The sequence below is a fragment of the Gobio gobio genome, assembly GCF_949357685.1.
Source record: "Gobio gobio genome assembly, chromosome: 20".
Classification (NCBI taxonomy): Eukaryota; Metazoa; Chordata; class Actinopteri; order Cypriniformes; family Gobionidae; genus Gobio; species Gobio gobio.
Window position 1 is genome coordinate 29,458,148 of NC_137113.1, and position 21,190 is coordinate 29,479,337.

The window sequence follows — 21,190 nt, forward strand, 5'->3', positions numbered from 1 at the left end:
CCAGCAATCAGTGTAATTGTTTCAATCAGTGGAACAATGTTTATAGTTCTGAGCCAATCAAATACCTTATAGAAAATTAACAGCATGGTAAATAATAAAAGGATTTATATACACATATATATATAATGTGTGTGTGTATGTGTGAGTGAGAGAGAATGGTAAAATTATGGACAATTTTCGCTTGTAATTTCAAAGTGAAGGCTTAGAATAGACCCTATACTTAAAAGCGCTCCTTTTTTCCCCTTTTTGGACAACCAACCAATCACAGTCTTCAAAAGACTGTGTCATACGTAGCAATGGGGTCAGCCCCGCCTCTTCACTAAGATAAAAGTTTTTGTATTTTCCTTGCTCAGAGTTGCTCTCAGATCGGTCCCGAATAGCTCTTAAGCTAAGACTCTTATGTAACAAATTTTAAACTAAATTAGGAGTTTTCTGAGAGGACTCTTAGAATCTTTATGAATACAGGCCCTGGAGTTTCTGAAGCTCCGAATCAAACGAATCCATTGAGTCACAAATGATTCACTGATTTGAACCACTCAAAGCGCCACAATCCATTGAGCCCTGCGGGTCAGAACAGGAAGCTCAGCTTCCTCAACAAACCATTCACAAATGCTTTGTTGAAGGTATAATCAATTAAAGACAATCAATGAACCATCTAAACATGAGGTTTCTTATAAGGCGTGATATTTCAGTAGGGCTCATTTTGTGAAAGCTGGGCTAACCAGACGAGTAGGAGAATGTTTTCCCTCAACCAAAGGCATCATCAGATTTATAATTGATACAAGCTCATATATAAATTATAGACATCGGTTCACGAGACTTAATCACAAATGGAAATTTGAAATAATCTCGATGCTATGATGCTTAACGGTGTTGTTTATTGAAATCACTTGACTTTAACAATTTGATGCGCGCTTTGAATCACTGATTTAAGACAATTGATTCGTAAGCGTCTCGAAGCTTCACAAGACCCTGAGGCCTCAAAGGCACCCATCACCGGTTTAAGCCAGTGTGCTCTTGCTTTGTGTGTGTTTGTCCTACTCCGACCTTATTCCTCCTTTATGTTTTATTTTATTTGACTTACTTTTGTTTAGCCTGAACATCCCTATTCAGCAAAGTTGAATCTAATAACATTTTCAAATTGAATTATGTTCACTTGTTTATATGCCTTTCCTTTTAGTTTCTAGAACCTATAAGGAAGGTCTTCTTTACTTTTACCTTGTTTTACCTTACCATCACCATCTTCCTGCTCTGCATGAGATTACAATAGTTCTAGCAACTATTTTTTCTTCAATGAGTTACACAGGTTCAATCTTCACTCCTCAGTGCCTGGCCTAGCCCATGAAGTACGGTTACCGTGCAAAGGCACTATAGACCCCAGATAGAACTAGAAACGCTTCCCATTGTTTCTTTACTTTTGACCTTGAGGTGTTTGGTGTGTCCCTGCTAGCTTTGCTACCAGTCTAACCATAGGATTATGATCTAACGCAGCATCATTAACAAGTGACACCTGCTTGGCCGTATCTCCTAGTTAAAACTAAATAGGTTAAACACTCCTTTCTTCCTTTCCTTTCCCTTTCTGATCTCATCTTATTGCTTTATTTCAGTTTGTTTATTTTCTGTCACTCACGTAGTGAAAACCTGTCGGAAGAACCATCTGTATTTTGAGTAATAGTTTGACCACACGTACAGCCCAGTCATTAGCTGACTGCCTGTCAAAAAGTCACTCAAATTCATAATTTGTGTTTACCAACATAGAATCTTAACACCCTACCTTACTAGCGGCATCCATCAGCTATTCAACGCCTTAAGTGGCTCACATAACCATTAATTCGGCCCCCATAGCTGTTCTCCTACACAGTTAGCTTACCAGCTCTGTACGAACTTGCATTTGCCTTTGCCATCTCTCTCTTGTGTCCCGCAAAGTGTGCCAGTATGCTTCACGCATCCAGCCCTGCCACCACCAGGAACCCCATTAGACCCAACAGAGCAGCTGGATAACGCCACTGTACAAGACCTTGAAAGAGAACTGTTTCACACAAAGACCTTGTTAAAACCGCCAATGTGGAACTTAAAGAGAAAAAACACTGAAGCTAAGGCCTTTGGAGGCCATCTGTATGCAGCCAAAAGCTGAAGTCCAAACACTGACTCAGCAATCCTGCAGCATTAAAGACAAGCTTAATGTGGAGTGGACAGAAGAAAAAAACTAAACGGCCCAACCAACTGCAAATGAACCCCCACAAGAAAGAGGTACCCTGCTGAACTTCGCATCAGAAGCGCTAGCTCCTCCAGCCCTGCACACAAACACAAAGGGGGGAGGAGCCAAAGCCCTCTGCTCAACCTTTCACCAGCCAGTTTCCTGAAAACCTCTGCAGCTGCAGAAGGAAAAGTTTTAATTCAGACAAAACCTGAAATGGCACGTGAAGTGACACTTAAAGACCTCAAGTAAATGGACAGACACATCCCTGCATTCACACCAAAGCTTGCAGGAGACCACGACGTCCATGCTTACCTATGACAGATCTGGATGATGTAGAGGCCTACCTCCACACATTTGAAGTTGTGGCCGAGCGGGAGGGATGCGAAGAGACAGAGTTGCTGGCATTATTGCGCCCTTTCTAACTGGGAAAGCGCAACGTGCCTATTATTCGTTATCCCCCACTTCGGCCACTGATTATGCAGCAATAAAGCGGGAGGTATTGGCTCGGGTGGGGCTTTCCCCTGTGTGCGCAGGACAACGTTTCTTCAAGTGATCATACGACCCTTGTGTCCCGGTTCGAGTACAGGCAGCCCAACTCTCCAGGCTTGCCCATCTATGGCTCCTTACTGGCAACCCACTGCATTCCACGTTGCTGAGAAAGTGGTGGTAGACAAGCTGCTTCGAACTCTTCCCAGAGTACACCAGAAGGCTGTGGGGACGCAAGATCTAGAATCGCTGGGTGAGTTGGTGCAAGTAGTGGAATTAGCGGAGGCGGCTCAAGCACGGGACATTGGAGAGAGAGACGGAGGATTTCCCCGGAGGGTGCCGAGTGTAGGCCAGTAAGCAGACCAGTCATGACAGGGCCCCGTGATGAGCCCAAGCCCACCGATCCCAACCCACCAGAAGTGCGGGCGTGGCTGGCAGGTTGCATTGTGCACCATGCTTTACCCTCTGGGGCACCAGAAAGGAGAGTGAGGGTTGATGGGCGCCCAGTGAAGGCCTTATTGGATTCTGGCAGTTCGGTGAGTCTGGCCCGTCCAGATGTGGTACCAATGAAAAACGAAGGTAGAAGCGCGATTCCCATCACCTGTGTGCATTGGGACACTCAATACGTGCCAGCCCGTATGGTTACCGTTGCCACAGACCCTGGAAGCTGGAGGATAGATGTGGGGGTTGTACAGGATTTACCCGTACCCCTCCTGCTGGGTCGCGACTGGCCTGGATTCGACCGCCTGCTGTCAACCACAATGCAGTCTGCACTGATGGTTCAAGTTTTCCCTGGTGTCTGTGCGTGCAATAAGTGGACGGGCAATAAGCTCATGTTTCATCATGACGTCACAAAGAAACGGCGTCCGATTCGTTTGAAAAATGATTAGTTTAATTGACTGAGTCAACTCTTACTTTTGAGAGACAATAACTTTATATACAGTGCACTTTCAGATTTAAATCTGTGCAGGATGTTTTCATTCATTTAGAACCAAGTTACACACTACATGAAAGCTAATTTTCAAAAATACATAATAGGGGCAGTTTAATGAAACTCCTTTTTATGCAAACCCTTCCCTCTTTTGAGTTGAAGGGTGTGTAAAGACACTGCTGAAGCAGACTCCCCTTTAGTTTTTAAACAACAACAGCATGAAATCTTTTGACGAGCGCAGGTTTCTGGCCTGTGGGGTGGGTTGGGTTGGCACCTAAATGGTTTGGGGAAAAAATTATGCAAAACTACTAAGCAACTGCCATTGAGATGAGATTCAAGTTTATTGTCATTACACATGTACAAGTACAATGCAACGAAATGAAGTTTGGAGCAAGCCTCCGAGCCGCAGCTATTTAAGGCGCCTAACGACATGATGGAGAAGATGTCAATAGATGATGTAGAAAAGAACCTCAAACAAGGTATTTACAGCACAAAAGCTAAGCAAGGAAAGTCTGACATTTGGAGAAGTTTCTCAATTGTTTTGGTAGGCAAAATCATGCGGTATAACGTTATATGTATCCACATATTGCGCAGCTGGCAAATACATAGCTACTTGATCATACCTCACCAAAAACGCTCAGCACTCCCTGCAGGTCAAGTTGACTGTTTGGTGTTTTTGACAAACAATACATAGAAGTTTAGTGAGTGGAAATGGATTGTTTCTAAATGTCCGTTTGCTATTTTGTGTTCACATTACGTTCTGTTGAAGCATGTTTTCTCAGGTTTCCTTTCAGTCGGTCACGTTCGACGGAATTGGGATCTGTTTTTTGTTTCTCAATCTGTTTTCTGTTTTGCAAAGCAGTCTATTTTTATGTGCAATGTTTTTGATAAAAACGAAATTATATTTGAATGTAGCCTATTGTCTTTTTTTTTTTTTACATGCAGGCCAGGGAAACGAAACAAACAACCCCATGAATCTCTTTAATAATATCAATACAAATACGTGTTTTTTTTCCCCCTGCGGGACGGGAGAAGACACAAAATCAATGCATCTCTATTATTGTGCGGGAATAAATTCTCTGAGTTTTGCGGGTGCGGGCGGGAGTGGACATACATATTGCGGGAGCGGGCGGGAGTGTAACACATACGTTGCGGGAGCGGGCGGTAATGGTCAGAAATTCGGCGGGTGCGGGCGGGAGCGGGATGAAGAAAACAGTCCCGCGCAGGGCTCTAGTGTGTATGATGCGAGTAAGAGTCTTGAAGCTTCCTGTGTTGTGTGAGAATGTTAGCCATAACTTAAGATGTTTTCAAAGTTCAGTTCTGTGGCTTGTCCTTGAAAGGAGATATGGCCGTGCACAGGGAACGAAAGCAAGATAGCAGGACCCAGCTGTCAAGCTGACCTCCCAACCGAGAGATAGGGACAGGCTGGACGTTGGGATGAGGGAAAATATCTTAATCCATTTAGCTGATCTTCTGTAATTTTCCGGACCATAATCAATCAATCCGTTCTGATCCTCAGCGTCAGTGGCGAGCGTCCAGTTCATGAATGGACCTGGACATTTCATCCAATTTCATGGTCAGACCAGACATACTGTGTAGCAGTTCACTAGCCTGACCCCCGATGGAGCCCACTCTTCCCTGCGTCTCCGCAGTCCGGGCTGAGATGTTACGATACAGCTCCTCAATCAATGTCACTCTTTGATCTAATACCTTCAGTCGGTCACACACATCCACGAAGCACTCTTTAATTTCCACAGACAGCGGCTGGGTGAATTTACTGGCAGCTGTCTTACCAATTTTCCGATAGGTCAGGGCAATCCCAAGGCCGAGAAATAGGAACCCCACTATCATAATGCCAATTATGAATAAATCCTCAATATCCTCCACGGACAGGACTTCCAGGCACAAGACTTGCCAGCTGTTCCAGGCGTCCCGCGTGTAGCCCGCGGGGAAGGTCCCGTCCGGGCAGGTGGGTTCTCCCGGAGCACCCTTCCTCAGTGAGAAAATCTTGTCAATTGCGCTGAGAGACCAGTTAATTAATTCCATTTCAGTATTTTCTGGAGTCCAGCAAGCAGGGAGTCAAGAAAAAAAAGACAAAAAGATCAGCGCCAAAGCAGAGCGGGGAGCAGATAGAAGGTACGTCTGCTCTGTATGAGATCAGGAAGTGGAAGTGGAATTGAGATTAATGCTAGATATGCTAACTGATACATTTGCTCCATGTACAGACTTGTTTTTTAAAAACGTCTAGTAGCCTTTAGTTTACATCATAATCATGAGCATTATTTGCTAAGTATTGGCTTGTATTGGAGAGGAATATTCTCATTCTAGTGCATTTGATTTGACCAAATGAGTGAGAGCAGGATGAGTTAGAGATTTTTGGCCTGTTTTGACAGAATTTAAAAAAACTTAAATGTTAAATACATTTATCTGCAAAAAAAGTTAATTTTCTCAACAGATTATACTAGTATAGCATAGTATAGTGGCCCCAAAAAGTATTTAGAGACTTTGGAGACCACTCTTTTATACACTATATTGTCAAAATTATTGGGACACTCAGGTGTTCCAATCACTTCCATGGCCACAGGTGTATAAAATCAAGCACCTATAAACTGCTTCTACAAACATTTGTGAAAGAATGGGTCACTCTCAGGAGCTCAGTGAATTCAAGCGTGGTACCGTGATAGGTTGCCACCTGTGTAATAAGTCCATTCATGAAATTTTCTCACTACTAAATATTCCACTGTCAACTGTTAGTGGTATTATAGCAAAGTGGAAGCAATTGGGAACAACAGCACTCAGCCATGAAGTTGTAGGCCACGTAAAAATCACAGGGTGGAGTCAGTGCATGCTGAGGCGCACAGTGCGCAAAAGTCACCAACTTTGTGTGGCCTTCAGATTAGCTCAATAACAGTGTGTAGAGAGCTTCAGAGAATGGGTTTCCATGGTCAAGCAGCTGCATCCAAGCCTTACTTCACCAAGTGCAATGCAAAGTGTCGGATGCAGTGGTGTAAAGCACGCCTCCACTGGAACTCTTAATGCTTCAGCATACCAAGACATTTTGGACAGTTTCATGCTCCCAACTTTATGGGAACAGTTTGGGGATGGCCCCTTCCTGTTCCAACATGACTGTGCACCAGTGCACAAAGGAAGGTCTATAAAGACATGGATGAGCTGGTTTGGTGTGTAGGAACTTGACTGGCCTGTACAGAGTTCTCACCTCATCCCGATAGAACACCTTTGGGATGAATTAGAGCAGAGGCCTTCTCGTCTAACATCAGTGCCTGACCTCACAAATGCGCTTCTAGAAGAATGGTCAAAAATTCCCATGAACACACTCCTAAACCTTGTGGAAAGCTTTCCCAGAAGAGTTGAAGCTGTTATAGCTGCAAAGGGTGGGCCAACTCCATATTATACCTTACGAATTAAGAATGGGATGTCATTAAAGTTAATGTGCGTGTAAAGGCAGGCGTCCCAAAACTTGGCAATATAGTGTATTTTTTTATCTCATAGAAAGCAAAGTAATACTGGATTTGGTGTGTCTTAAGAGTTCAAAAGTGTCCACATACGTTTTGGACCTACTGTAGATGACTTTAAAGCTAACAGGCATATTAAAAGCCACAAATCTCCAACTTTGGTTCAATGGGAAATTTATGGGCTAAATCTCTTGTAATTACAAGATGGCGCCGCAGACGGCCGCCTCGGTATGGAGCTCTCCAGTTATTGTGCTGTTTTTGTTTGTTTGTTCTGCGTTTAGTCATTCTTTTCCAATCAGTTTCACCAAAGATGAACTACTGGACATTAGGAAACACACACCAGACAACATTTCTACAGTTTTTGATTATTCTGACGTTTTGCTCGACATTCTCGTCGGAGGGGCAGCTGTGTTTTTCAAACGCGCGGTCAGAGGTGAGGTTGTGGATTGTGTTTCTACATTAACGAAAGTTGGAATTCAGATGCAACAACGTTGATGATGATGTGCTCTCCTAATTTAGAGGTGCACTTCTTAAACTGTAAACCTTTATACTCGCCGCGGGAGTTTTAGTCGTTCATTCTCGTGAATGTTTACATCCCTCCAGGCGCGTGTGTGAGCGTGGCGCTGTAACAGCTGAAACAGAACAAAGGTACCCAGACTCTCTTTTAATCATTCTTGGGGATTTTAACAAAGCAAATCTCTCCCGTGAACTTCCAAAATACAGACAGCACGTTACATGTCCCACCAGAGACAGTAATATACTGGACCACTGTTACACCACAATAAAGAATGCATATCACTCTGTCCCACAGGCAGCTTTGGGGCTCTCTGATCACTGTGTGGTTCATCTTATACCGACCTACAGGCAGAAACTGAAATTAGCTAAACCTGTAATAAGGACTTTAAAAAGATGGACTAATGAAGCAGAGCTGGACTTACAAGCCTGCTTCGATTGCACTGATTGGACTGTTTTTGAAGCTGCTACCACTGATCTGAATAAGCTCACAGATACTGTAACATCATACATCAGTTTCTGTGAGGATACATGCATTCCTACCAGGACATTTTTATCATTCACTAATGATAAACCATGGTTTACTGGGAAACTCAAACAGCTTCATCATGCCAAAGAGGATGCTTACAGAACTGGGGATAAAATTTTGTATAACCAGGCCAGAAGCAGACTGTTAAAGGAGATCAGGGTTGCTAAAAGAGCTACTCTGAAAAGCTGAAAAAACAGTTTTCAGCAAACGACTCGGCATCAGTCTGGACAGGCTTGAGGAACATTACCAACTACAAGTCACCGTCCCCCCATTCTGTAGAGAATCAACAACTGACTGAGGATCTGAATGCATTCTACTGCAGGTTTGAAAAGCCCAGTCTCACACCACACACCCGCTCTGATCTGCACTTCACACGTTCACTATAGACTCTTTTGTCTATGGTGCTCTTAGACTCTTTTGAAGCGTCGACAATACATTTTGGTCCAAAAATAACAAAAACTAAGACTTTATTAAGCATTGTCTTCTGTTCCGGTTTTGTTTGAATCCGCGTTCACGACGCCACATTGACGCTGCTGACGTAAGACGCTGTGACGTGTTATCTGGTTATCTTTGGCGATTAGGGCATCCGGGACATGCACACTTACGTTTTACCATTTTAAAAAAAATATAGCAATACAAACAATGTAGAACAGCTTGTTTACAGCGTGCGTCTCCCTCAGACTACAAACTAAGCTCTGTCGCACCAGATAACACGTCACAGCGTCTTACGTCAGCAGCGTCACTGTGGCGTCGTGAACGCGGATTCAAACAAAATCTGAAGAGAAGACAATGCAATAAAGTCAATAAAGACAATAAAGTCTTAGTTTTTGTTATTTTTGGACCAAAATGTATTGTCAACGCTTCAAAAGAGTCTAACTAACCAAATGATGTCACATATGGACTACTTTGATGATGTTTTCATTACCTTTCTGGACGTGGACAGCAAAGTGTGCATACACTTACATTCAAAGGACTGAATCTAAAATATCTTAAACTGTGTTCTGAGGATGAACCGAGGTCTTACGGGTGTGGAACAACATTGGGGTGAGTCATTAATGGAAGAAATTTCATTTTTGGGTGAACTAACCCTTTAAGGTCTGTGTGGAGGATGTGAGCCGAGTCTTCAGGCCCAGACGGCATCTCATCTGCTTGTTTGAAAGCCTGCGCTGACCAACTGGCCCCAGTCTTCACGCATATCTTCAACAGATCATTGGAGCAGTGTGAAGTTCCCTGCTGCTTCAAACACTCCACTTTCATTCCCGTCCCCAAAAAAACTCAAAATCACTGGACTTAATGACTACAGACCTGTCGCTCTCACATCTGTGGTCATGAAGTCATTTGAAAGACTGGTTTTGGCCCACCTGAAGGACATCACTGGACCCTTGCTGGATCCTCTTCGATTTGCCTACAGAGCAAACAGGTTGCAGGATATAATGCAGTCCCATGTTGACTGCATCATCCACAGACATCTCGACAGACCTGGGTCCTGGATCCTCTTCAATTTGCAAGGATCTTATTTGTGGATTTCAGTTCGGCCTTCAATACCATCATGCCTGATCTTCTCTCAGCTAAACTGACCCAGCTCTCCATGCCATCCTCAATCTGTCAGTGGATCACCAGCTTCCTGACAGACCGGCAGCAGCTTGTGAGACTGGGGAAACTCACATCCAGGACTCTCACTACCAGCACTGGCGCCCCCCAGGGGTGTGTTCTCTCCCCACTGCTCTTCTCCCTGTACACCAATGACTGCACTTCTAAAGACCCCTCTGTGAAGCTCCTGAAATTTGCAGACGACACCACTGTCATTGGCCTCATCCAAAACGGTGATGAGTCTGCTTACAGACTGGTGGTTGAACAATTGGCTGTCTGGTGCAGTTATAACAATCTTGAGCTCAACACGCTCAAAACGGTGGAGATGATAGTAGACTTTAGAAGCAACAGCCCAGCACTCCCCCCACTCACCATCATGAACAACACTGTGGAAGCAGTGGAGTCATTCAGGTTCCTGGGCACTACCATCTCTCAGGACCTGAAGTTGGACAATCACATTGACTCCATTGTGAAAAAGGCCCAGCAGAGACTGTACTTCCTTCGTCAGCTGAGGATGTTCAACCTCCCACAGGAGCTGCTGATTCAGTTCTACTCGGCTGTCATTGAGTCTGTTTTATGCACTTGCATCCCTGTCTGGTTTGGGTCAGCTACCAAATCAGACATCAGGAGACTACAACATACAATCCGGACTGCGGAGAGGATTATTGGTGCCCCCCTGCCAACCCTCCAGGACCTGTACTCTTCCAGAGTGAGGAAGAGAGCAGGTAAAATCATCACAGACTCCACCCATCCTGGACACCTCCTGTTTGAACTGTTACCATCAGGACGGTGACTCCGATCACTGGCCACTAGAACATCTAGGCATAGGAACAGTTTCTTCCCACAGGCCATTTCCCTCTTGAACAGTTAAATACCCCCCCAAGGCATATGCAATACTCCCACTGTTTAGTGCAATATCTTCTTAACTCAGGAGATTATTTATATTTATTCATACAACTCAAATAATGTAAATATGTTCATAATCTGTAAATGTTTATTCTGACTAAACGTAACTGTGACCTTATATTTTTATACTATTTTTCATGTTTTTCATATTTCATATGTTCTTGTTGTATTTGTATTGTATTGTATTGTATATGTGCACTGGAAGCTTCAGCACCAAGAAAAATTCCTTGTGTGTGCAAGCACACTTGGCAATAAAGCTCTTTCTGATTCTGATAATAGTTTTATCAGTGTGGAGAGATGAGATCTGGAGTAAGTGCACTGATGTCTAATGGGAGAGTACTCAGTCTGGACACATGAGATCCTGATCCATTATAGTAGAATCACACAATCAGCCACTAACTGGACGTAAAGAGAACAAAAAAAATGGTAACACTTTAGAATACTGTTCCTTCATTAATTAATAACTACACAGGAACAAATGAGTAACGCAATATTAAAATTTTAGTTACTACTCAGTTGAATGTGGTTGTTCACTATTAGCTAATCAATAACAATTTTTTCATAACTCCCAGAGGACTACCAGGCCTATATACAGGTTCATAATTCACTATTAATTATACATTATGCATTATTCAAATTACAAACTCATTTATTAATGAGTTTCTTTTTAGTTAATAGTAGTTACTAGAGATGTTGATCAACAAAAAAAGAACCATTTATTGCTTAAGTAACTACTTTACTTCTGATGGAGACAGACATTGCAAGAGACTGCAGGAGGTACCACATTATTATAGAAGAAGCTTATTTTGAGGAGGCAGACAGAGGTAGATAAGAGAGATATGAATTAGATGGAAAATGCAGGGAGAGAAGGGAGGAACAGAAGAAAAAAAAACTATACTATATAGTGAAGGATCTGAGACACAGTTGGACGAGACCCCGAGGGCAGCATGGACAAGAGCTAAAGCTACAGTTTCCGACTCACATCCACAGCTCATAAATTGGCATGTCTTTTTGTTGAAGTATATTGATTCTGATATATCCTTAGTTCTGTATTTCTCTGTTTTCTCCTGCATTTCCTTCGTGCTGTTCTCAACTAGTTTCTTCCCCATTCTCTCTAATTTCCCAATTGAAATTATCTCCCATTTAACTAGTGACTTAATTTACATTAACCCAAACATACAATACATCTATTATTTATTTAAATGTATCAATAAGTTTACACATCAACTGCACTTTTCTGGCAAGCAGTTTTATATTATTCTGTAACATTTATATGGATCCAGTGTTGTCACAGCCAGTTTGTGATATGTGCAAATGCAGTTTATATTGAGATGCTTACACACAGCTGACCTGAATTTAGTGTGACTCAAATCTCTCAGAGTGACCAAAATAGTCCCCTCACTTACACTAGAATGAACATCACTCATGATAATATGCTCACATTTAAAGGGTTAGCTGTTGTGGATAGATAGAGATTATATATATATATATATATATATATATATATATATATATATATATATATATATATATATATATATATATATATATATATATATATATATATATATATATATACACTCACCTAAAGGATTATTAGGAACACCTGTTCAATTTCTCATTAATGCAATTATCTAATCAACCAATCACATGGCAGTTGCTTCAATGCATTTACGGGTGTGGTCCTGGCCAAGACAATCTCCTGAACTTCAAACTGAATGTCAGAATGGGAAAGAAAGGTGATTTAAGCAATTTTGAGCGTGGCATGGTTGTTGGTGCCAGACGGGCCGGTCTGAGTATTTCACAATCTGAGTTACTGGGATTTTCACGCACAACCATTTCTAGGGTTTACAAAGAAAGAAGGCAGTCCTTTGGGTGAAAATGCCTTGTTGATGCTAGAGGTCAGAGGAGAATGGGCCGACTGATTCAAGCTGACAGAAGAGCAACTTTGACTGAAATAACCACTCGTTACAACCGAGGTATGCAGCAAAGCATTTGTAAAGCCACAACACACACAACCTTGAGGCGGATGGGCTACAACAGCAGAAGACCCCCCCGGGTACCACTCATCTCCACTACAAATAGGAAAAAGAGGCTACAATTTGCACCAGCTCACCAAAATTGGACAGTTGAAGACTGGAAAAATGTGGCCTTTAATTAAAATTACGTTAATGATGCAGCTTCACATACTTAATGCTTTAAGTGAAGTTCACAACATCATTTCGGGAGGAGTGAACCCATCTAATCTTTCAATTAACAACGTACACAAACGCAAATTCGGGAGGCGTGAACCCATCTAATCTTTCAATCAACTGCTAAGCATATAAGCAGCCTCCTACCTCCTTCAGGCATCAGTCGTTTTGCATCCCTCCACCTCCCCATCTCCACTTACTTATATTCATGTCTACCTTTCTCTTCTTCCTAGCACTAGTAGTCCCTGGGGGGTAAATCTAAGCTTGAGTAGAAGCGGCTTCCTCGAGCCCCTCCACCGCGGACAGCAAGCCAAATACGCTTAAACCTTATCAGCTAAAAAGTATATGGGTAAACGAACTTGTGAATTGCGTAAAATTGTTTTCATCTTTAAATATATGAAAAGTATATTAGCATCATATTTTCACAATGTAACTTTTAATGCACTTTAAAATAAATATATTTTAGAAAAATATACTTAAAATGAAAGTTCTGTGTACTTTTTAAAAGTGTACTTATTTGAACATTACTTAAATATTTTTTTTAGTATATTTTAAACTGTGCTCAAATTTGTCATTGTAACAATGCACTGAAAGCACATTTTAAAAATACATATTAAATATCCTTAATTTGTAGTATATTTAAAGTTAAATTTGAGTAATGTTTAAGGTTATTTATTCATGCTTAAGTGTTAAAATTAAGCATGAATAAATGTGTTAAATATGACTAATGCATTAAAAGCCCATTTTTTATATATGCAGTGTACAAGCCCTACTGTAGTTGTGCTTTAAGTGTAAATATGTTCAATGAGTTTACACTGGCAGAGAAGAATCGTGTTACAATCGCACACTAAAATACAATGCAAGAAAATATGAGTTGAGTATTATCGGAATTCAAATGTCTCTTCAACTTGTCTGTGACCAATCAGATTGTGTTGTTCACTGCCTGCAGCCAATCAGAGGCAGAGCTGCTGTTCATCTGTCTGACACTCCCTCCCTCGTCACTCACTCACGGGAGGTTTGCAGCCTGACCTTGATGGCGACGACAAACTGCCTCGGAATAAAATGGCCTAACATTACGCGATGCTGAAAAGAACTGGAGAAAAAGTCCTGCTGTTTGGAGGTAAGACTAATGTAAACATGAATAAAAGTTGTATGAACGCTGTCTGACCTTATGTCTTGTATATTCTGTTTACAGATGCTGTTTCTTCACGAGTTTTTGCTGTCAACAGCCTCTGATGTGAAGCGACCATCATACGCAAGTGTCAAATTGAGCAGCTCATCAGAAAAGTGAATATAATGTTTAATTTATATTTGTGTATAGAGGGTCAGTGGAGTTGGTCCAATAATATATGTTGTTTTTTAATCTTCCAGTGTTCTTTTAATGAAAAACATAGTAAGATCATTTTGTTTAGTTTTGCTGAAACCATGTGAAGTTTTTGGGCTTGTCACTGTCTCTTCACAGACTTGGTAGCACATTTAAACTACTGTATTGTGTGGCATTATGTCATTCAAAGTATATTGTACAATGTATAGCTAAGTAATACATTATATTGTTATTTACGACAAAGTGTATATTTTTTGTATTTAGGGAAGGTAAAGTAAATAAATAAACCTGAAAAAATTATATATTCATAGTATCTTGTTTGTTTGTTCTGAAGACACTGGTAATTCATTTGTAATGTACTTATAACACAAATAAAATATACTTATAATACAAATAAAGCACATTTAATATAACTAATCAAGCATGAAATTAGTCCCTATACTTAAAGTGTACTAAGTACTCGACTGCTCCCTGCCGGTCAGCCGCTTCAGGGGGTCGGGAATGAGGCTCGGTTGACACCCGAGGTCAGCCTCGAGAGGCTGGTTCCATTAGTAGATTATCTCGGCGCATGGTCATGCCTTCCGAGTATTTCTACATGGGCCTTGCAGACTGTAGAGCTGGGTAACAGACTTCAGTTCGGCTCCCCACCCCCGAAGTTCAGCGGGGTGGTCTGGACTGTGGTCGGCCCAGAGCAGGTTCGAGTTATGGAACAGGAAGTACAAACCCTGTTAGCCAAGGAGGCCATAGAACATGTCCCTCTGGCAGACAGGGAGTCCGGGGTTCTACAGCCAGTACTTCATAGTTCCCAAGAAGGATGGAGCGTTGCGTCCGATAATAGATCTCAGGCTCTTGAATCGTTCTCTGAGGAGAATCAGCTTCAAGATGCTCACAATTCCAGCCATCGTGAGTCAGATCCAGTTCGAGGACTGGTTCGTCACGATAGATCTGAAGGATATTCCATATTTCCATCCTTCCATGTCACAGGAAGTTCCTGAGGTTCGCTTTCGGGGAGAAGCGTACCAATATCGGGTTCTTCCCTTCAGCCTGGCACTCTGCCCTCGCACCTTCACCAAATGTATGGATGCAGCACTGGCTCCGCTGAGACTCCAGGGCATCCGTATACTTAACTACATCGACGACTGGCTTATTCTAGCCAAGTCGCGCGAGATGGTGGTTCGGCATCAAGATGTCGTTCTGGCCCACATCAGGTGCTTGGGGCTGAGACTCAACACAAAGAAGAGCGTGTTGAAGCCCTCCCAGAGGACGACGTTCCTGGGGGTTGTATGGGACTCCACGACAATGCGGGCACAAATGTCTCCCGCGCGCATGGAATCCGTACTGGCGATGGTCTCCAAAGTGAAGCTAGGCCGCAGCCTCACTGTGAAGCAGTTCCAGAGACTGCTAGGGCTCATGGCAGCAGCGTCCAACGTTATACCTTTTGGCCTGCTGCACATGAGACCCCTACAGTGGTGGCTGAGAGCCAAGGGGTTTTCCCCGAGGGGAAATCCATTCCGTATGATCAGGGTGACGCGCAAATGCCTTCGTTCCCTCGTCATATGGAGGAAACCTTGGTTCCTGTCCCAAGGGCCAGTGCTTGGAGCATCATGTTGCCGGAAAGCCGTTTCAACAGATGCCTCCCTCACTGGCTGGGGCGCGGTCATGGAGAGGTCTGTGGGAGACCCAGCATTCTTCCTGGCACATCAACTGCCTGGAAATGCTGGTGGTCTACAAAGCTCTGAGGAGCTTTTTCCCGGACCTCCGCGGCCACCATGTCCTGATACGCTCGGACAACACTTCAGTTGTCGCGTATCTCAATCATCAGGGGGGTCTGAGGTCGTGCCCTCTTTGCAGACTGGCGCATCAGATTCTCCTGTGGTCCCAGGGGAAACTGTCATCTCTCAGAGCGATGTACGTCCCCGGGGACCAAAACCAGGGAGCAGACGTCCTGCGAGGCAGGGGCTGAGGCCCGGGGAGTGGCGACTCCACCCAGAGGTGGTGGAGGCCATGTGCGAGAGATTCGGCCCAGTGGAAGTGGACCTATTCACGTCTCAAGAGACGTCCCACTGTCTACTGTGGTTTTCTCTCAGGCATCCAGCTCCGTTAGGGCTGGACGCCATGATGCAGACGTGGCAGAGGCTGCATCTGTAAGCATTTCCCCCGATCGCTCTGCTCCCGGGAGTTTTGGAGCGGGTCCGCCGGGAGGGCATCAGCCTCTGAGGATGGATCTGCTCTCGCAGGCAGGGGGCACAATATATCACCCCCGGCCGGAGTTATGGAACCTCTGGGTCAGGCCCCTGAGGAGGCTCGGTACCTAGACTAGAGGCTGGCCTGTCTGCAGATGTGGTCGAGACCCTACTCAGCTCCAGGGCTCCTTCCACCAGGAGACTGTACAGCCTTAAGTGGAATGGGTTCTCCACTTGGTGTAGAGAGCGTGAAGTGGAGCCAGTTAACTGCCCAGTGGCTTCAGTGCTGGAGTTACTCCAAGATCGTTTCTCCGCCGGTCATACCCCGTCCACCCTGAAGGTGTATGTGGCTGCCCTTGGGGCTTTCCACGCACCTGTAGGTGATGGACCCTTGGGGAAGCACCATCTGGTTGTACAGTTCCTCCGTGGGGCTCGGAGGATGAGGCCTGCGGCTCGCTCCAGAGTCCCAACCTGGGACCTGGCGGTGGTACTTGAAGGGTTGGCTGAGGTCCCCTTCGAGCCACTGGAGTCGGCTGAGCCGAAGAACCTGACCCTTAAGGTGGCCTTTCTCCTCGCTATTACCTCTCTTAGGAGAATAGGGGATCTCCAGGCCTTCGCTGTCACGCAGACTTGCTTGGAGTTTGCCCCTGGCGGAGTTAAGGCCATCTTACACCCTAGACCGGGCTATGTACCCAAGGTGCCATCTCAGGTGGCGCGGTCTTTGGTTCTTCAGGCTTTCCATCCTCCTCCCCACCTGACGGCGGAAGAGGGGAGACTTCACCTGCTCTGCCCTGTCAGAGCCTTAAGAATTTATCTGGAGAAGTCTTCCCAGTCGAGAAGGTCAGACCAGTTGTTGGTGTGCTTTGGCTCACCCAAGAAAGGGCTGCCTGCATCTACTCAGACGATCAGTAATTGGATTGTCCAGGCTATAGCCGCGGCTTATAAGGTGCGCAATTTGCCTTCACCTATGGCCGTGAGGGCCCATTCCACCAGGAGCATGGCCTCCTCGGTGGCCCTCCTTTCTGGCGTCTCGCTTCAAGAGGTTGCGAGGCGGCCGGGTGGGCCACCCCGCACACCTTCATAAGATTTTACAGTCTGCATCTCCCGGTGACGCCTGGTGCTAGAGTGCTCGCGTCCTAAGTGTGCCTGGGTTCCAGCTTCACACTAGGACGGGTGTGATTTCGGTCTGGCCTAGTGGGTATTAACATTCCCAGAGTGTTGTCACTCGACGACGCAGTGCGAGTTCCCTTGAAGGGGAACGTCTCGGGTTATGACTGTAACCCTTGTTCCCGAAGAAGGGAACGAAACACTGCGTCTCGTCGCCACACCTATCACGGGCAGAGCGCTCGCTTCATCGCAATAGCTGTTGTGTGTATGCATCAGCGTCCCTTTGTATCTTCCGGGTATGCCATCATCTACTACGTCATGACGCAGCACCAATCAGATTGGCTTGATTTCATTCATACTTCAGACGCGCTACGCTGTGGGCGTTCCCAGAGTGTTGTCACTCGACGACGCAGTGTCTCGTTCCCTTCTCGGGGAACAAGGGTTACAGTAGTAACCCAAGACGTTTTCTTTGAATAGCATGTCCGTGGCAAAGTTTCATGTTTCACCAAGAAATAGTAAGTTATTATAACCCGAAAAAAAGAGGGTGCTTCTCAATACTGAAATGCTTCCTTGTTTCCTTGCGCCTCCATTCTCCAGCATGTGACCCAGAAACCGATCAAAGTTAGCCATCTTAAAGGACAACTCTGTTCTCTAATTAGACAGCAAGGAGGTGAAGAACGAGGAGTGAGAAATTCTCCTCCCCCTTCACATCTGTTATAATAATTGCAATTTTTGTTTTACCTTTGTTGTTTAAATAAAATCAATAAAATTTCAAATATTTCAACAGTGCATCTTTCTTTTTAATATTCTTTTTAACCAAACTTTAACAGCATAAGAGCAGATCCCTTGTGCAGAGCTGATGATACTTTGAAGTGACACTCAACTGATCAAGAATATTCCAATATACAAATAAGATTGTCTTTCCTTAATTGCATCCTTCCCTCACATCTTTAGGGGGGTGGAGCTGAGACACGAGGAAAGGAAACAATGATGCACAAATAAGAAATGAGAAGAACCCAATGTCTAATCTGCCCCAAATATCACAGAGTACTGGCCTGAAGACACCTACATGCCATAGTTAGGCTTAGCACCACCAACTGGCAACAGGAACCGACATGTTTAACACTGTGATGCACTCCTAGCATCATATTAAAATATTCCAGCAAGTGCTAAACATTCTAGCAACATGATAGACACATGGCCGTTTCTCAATACCAAGTACAGGAACTTCGGACTTGCGTCTTTGGTAGTTTGGACCTGCCAAGTTATGAAAATTAGATCAGATCAAATTTTCAAATAGGCGCTATCTTTATAAATAAACCACAGATTTGAGCTTTAAACAAGTACATTCTCGCCTCAAAAAGTTTTTTAACCACATTTTGTGATACAATAACAATATTTTAAAATTACGCAGGTTCTCTCATCCACTTGCTGGTTGGTGTGAGATGCATTCTGGGATACCTGTCTGTCTCAAGTCCGCCCAAGTCACCTCTTGATGCATCCTCTATTAAAAGGGGCGGATCAAGGACACAAGGGATTTGAACTGTACTTGGCTAGATGTAAACTTTGAATTGTAACAGTACTTGGGCCGCGACTGATGAATGTTTCACAAAAACACAAGTAGCCTACAGACAAGAATGCATATTGAGAAACGGCCACATGTTAAACCATGCTAGCAATATTTAGCTAAGTGCTTAAGTATGCTATTCACAAAATGAAACAGGAAGTTGTTGTAACTTAAACATACAATATCCAATCTGCCCTAAACTTCACATTTGATAAGAGTCCTCGCCTGATGATATCTACATGCCAATATTCAATTAAATTCATAATGCTACCTACTGGTAACAGCAATTGACATGTTTTACACAGCACTCCCCCAACATGCACCAAGGTTTTTTTTTTGTTCTTGTTCTTCTATTACTGACAGTTCACTTGCCTACAAAATGTTGGAAATGTATAGTAGTCAGGCTACTAGTTTTTGTCGTGGTATAAAAACAGCCATCAAGAATTGTGAAATTTCACTGGTAATGTAAAATACTAGTGCCATTACCTTATCTATTATTTCACATGGGTAAAAAAGCAGAAATAATCTTATTGTTGAGCCCTGCTATGGCCTATTTTAAAGGTACTGCTATAGACATGACATTTATTATAATGGGTTAATGTGAGGATTGTTTTTAATTGAAGTTCACTTAAAAATGTGGTTAAATTTTTTATAAAGCCTATTAAATGTTAAAGAATTATGGCTTTCAATTATATTGTAATGTTTTTGGCTATAATTCCTAATCTCATCCCAGAAAAAAAAAATCTATTTAATAGACATTAGTAGCAGCATTGGTATTTTTGGAAACTGGCCTTCATTCATAGCACTTAGTAAAAATATATAATATTTTTAATATTTAAAATATTACACGTGTAATTATGTTCAGCTCTGAAATAATTGTTCTTTATGACTGCAATTTGCTCGTTTTTGAAAATCCTTATCCACTTATAATGAACAATTAGAAAAGTCATGGAAATTCATTAGTCAAATGGTTTAGACTACTCTTAACACATACACATAAATGCAGAGTAGTACAAATCTAGAATAGTATCTGTGACTATGTACCCCACTCCTGAACCAATTTTCCATCAAATACATATATAGACAATCTAGCATTCAAACAACCATGAAAGCACAATAGTGACATTGCACAAAGCACAGTTGTCACAAGTACAGATTCAACATGTATTTTCTACCTTCCTACACCCCTCTCACACACTGCTGCTCTGTTGGGCTTCTGTAGGGTTTGCGGGCATGGCACAGGACTATAAATATTAATGATAAACACTTCCAGCATGCTTATATTGTTGTGATATTTGTTTGAAGAAGATCGTTTGCATGCATTTCTCTCACAGAGAATAAAAAGAGTTGTGGGAACTACATGCGACCCACCCTCAGCCATCTCCTCACCTGAGCCATGTCTTCAGTGAATGCTCGCCAGACTCCTAGTTCTTGACATGGCACTGCTCATCAGTCATTATTTTCGGACATCTTGAACACACACTCCAGGACATGAGACACAATCTGCCGTGCCTCACTAGAAAAAACATGATCCCCTGTATGTCTCCTCTCCGTCTCTATTTCTCACTCTTCTTTTCTGTAGCAGTAGTCACTGATGTCTAGGAAACCACAGATCTCCCCTCCACCTCACTTGTTTCTCCTCCTGCCTGCTGTTACTTATTCACGAGAGGTGCACAATCCTCCCGTCCTTCTGGGTTCATGGAGAGACCGTTTACCCTTGCATTCACTGCATGTAAGCTGGGCTCATCTCTCTGCCTGCCTCTCCCTCCTCGGTGTCCCCTCCTTCCCACTTTCCCCTTAACCACCCCTCCCCCTGCCTTCCTCATATCCTCTGCCTCTACACACACACACACACACACACACACACACACACACACACACACACACACAAACAAACAAACAGGGAATTAAAGGCTGTGAACAGGGGATCAGAAGGATAGTAAGGAGAGAGGTCATGTGACTCCAGATAGTAATGTGTGCTGGTTCTTCCAGCAGCTGTCACACCCATTCCTCCATGGAGGGATTTGTCACCATTGACAACCAATCTTATTGGGCTGCCACCAGCCAATCCTGTCCTTTGACTGTCTAAGGACCATGGGAAATGTAGTGTTTTAGGTTTTTATTTTTTGACAACACATTTGTATTTATTTATTTTTTTAAACATGTATCCATTATTACAAACTGGCATA

The 21,190-nt window shown here is 43.4% G+C and overlaps 1 protein-coding gene across 1 annotated transcript in view; it reads right to left on the minus strand.

Moving 5' to 3' along the window:
- Positions 1-20,778, minus strand: part of arhgap23b (Rho GTPase activating protein 23b) — a 331,034-nt gene extending 310,256 nt beyond the window's left edge. Inside the window, exon 1 of the mRNA XM_079846080.1 lies at positions 20,391-20,778. Coding sequence (XP_079702206.1) covers positions 20,391-20,399 — 9 coding nt within the window. The 5' untranslated portion in view covers positions 20,400-20,778. The remainder of the gene's footprint in view (positions 1-20,390) is intronic.
- Positions 20,779-21,190: the final 412 nt, after the last annotated feature.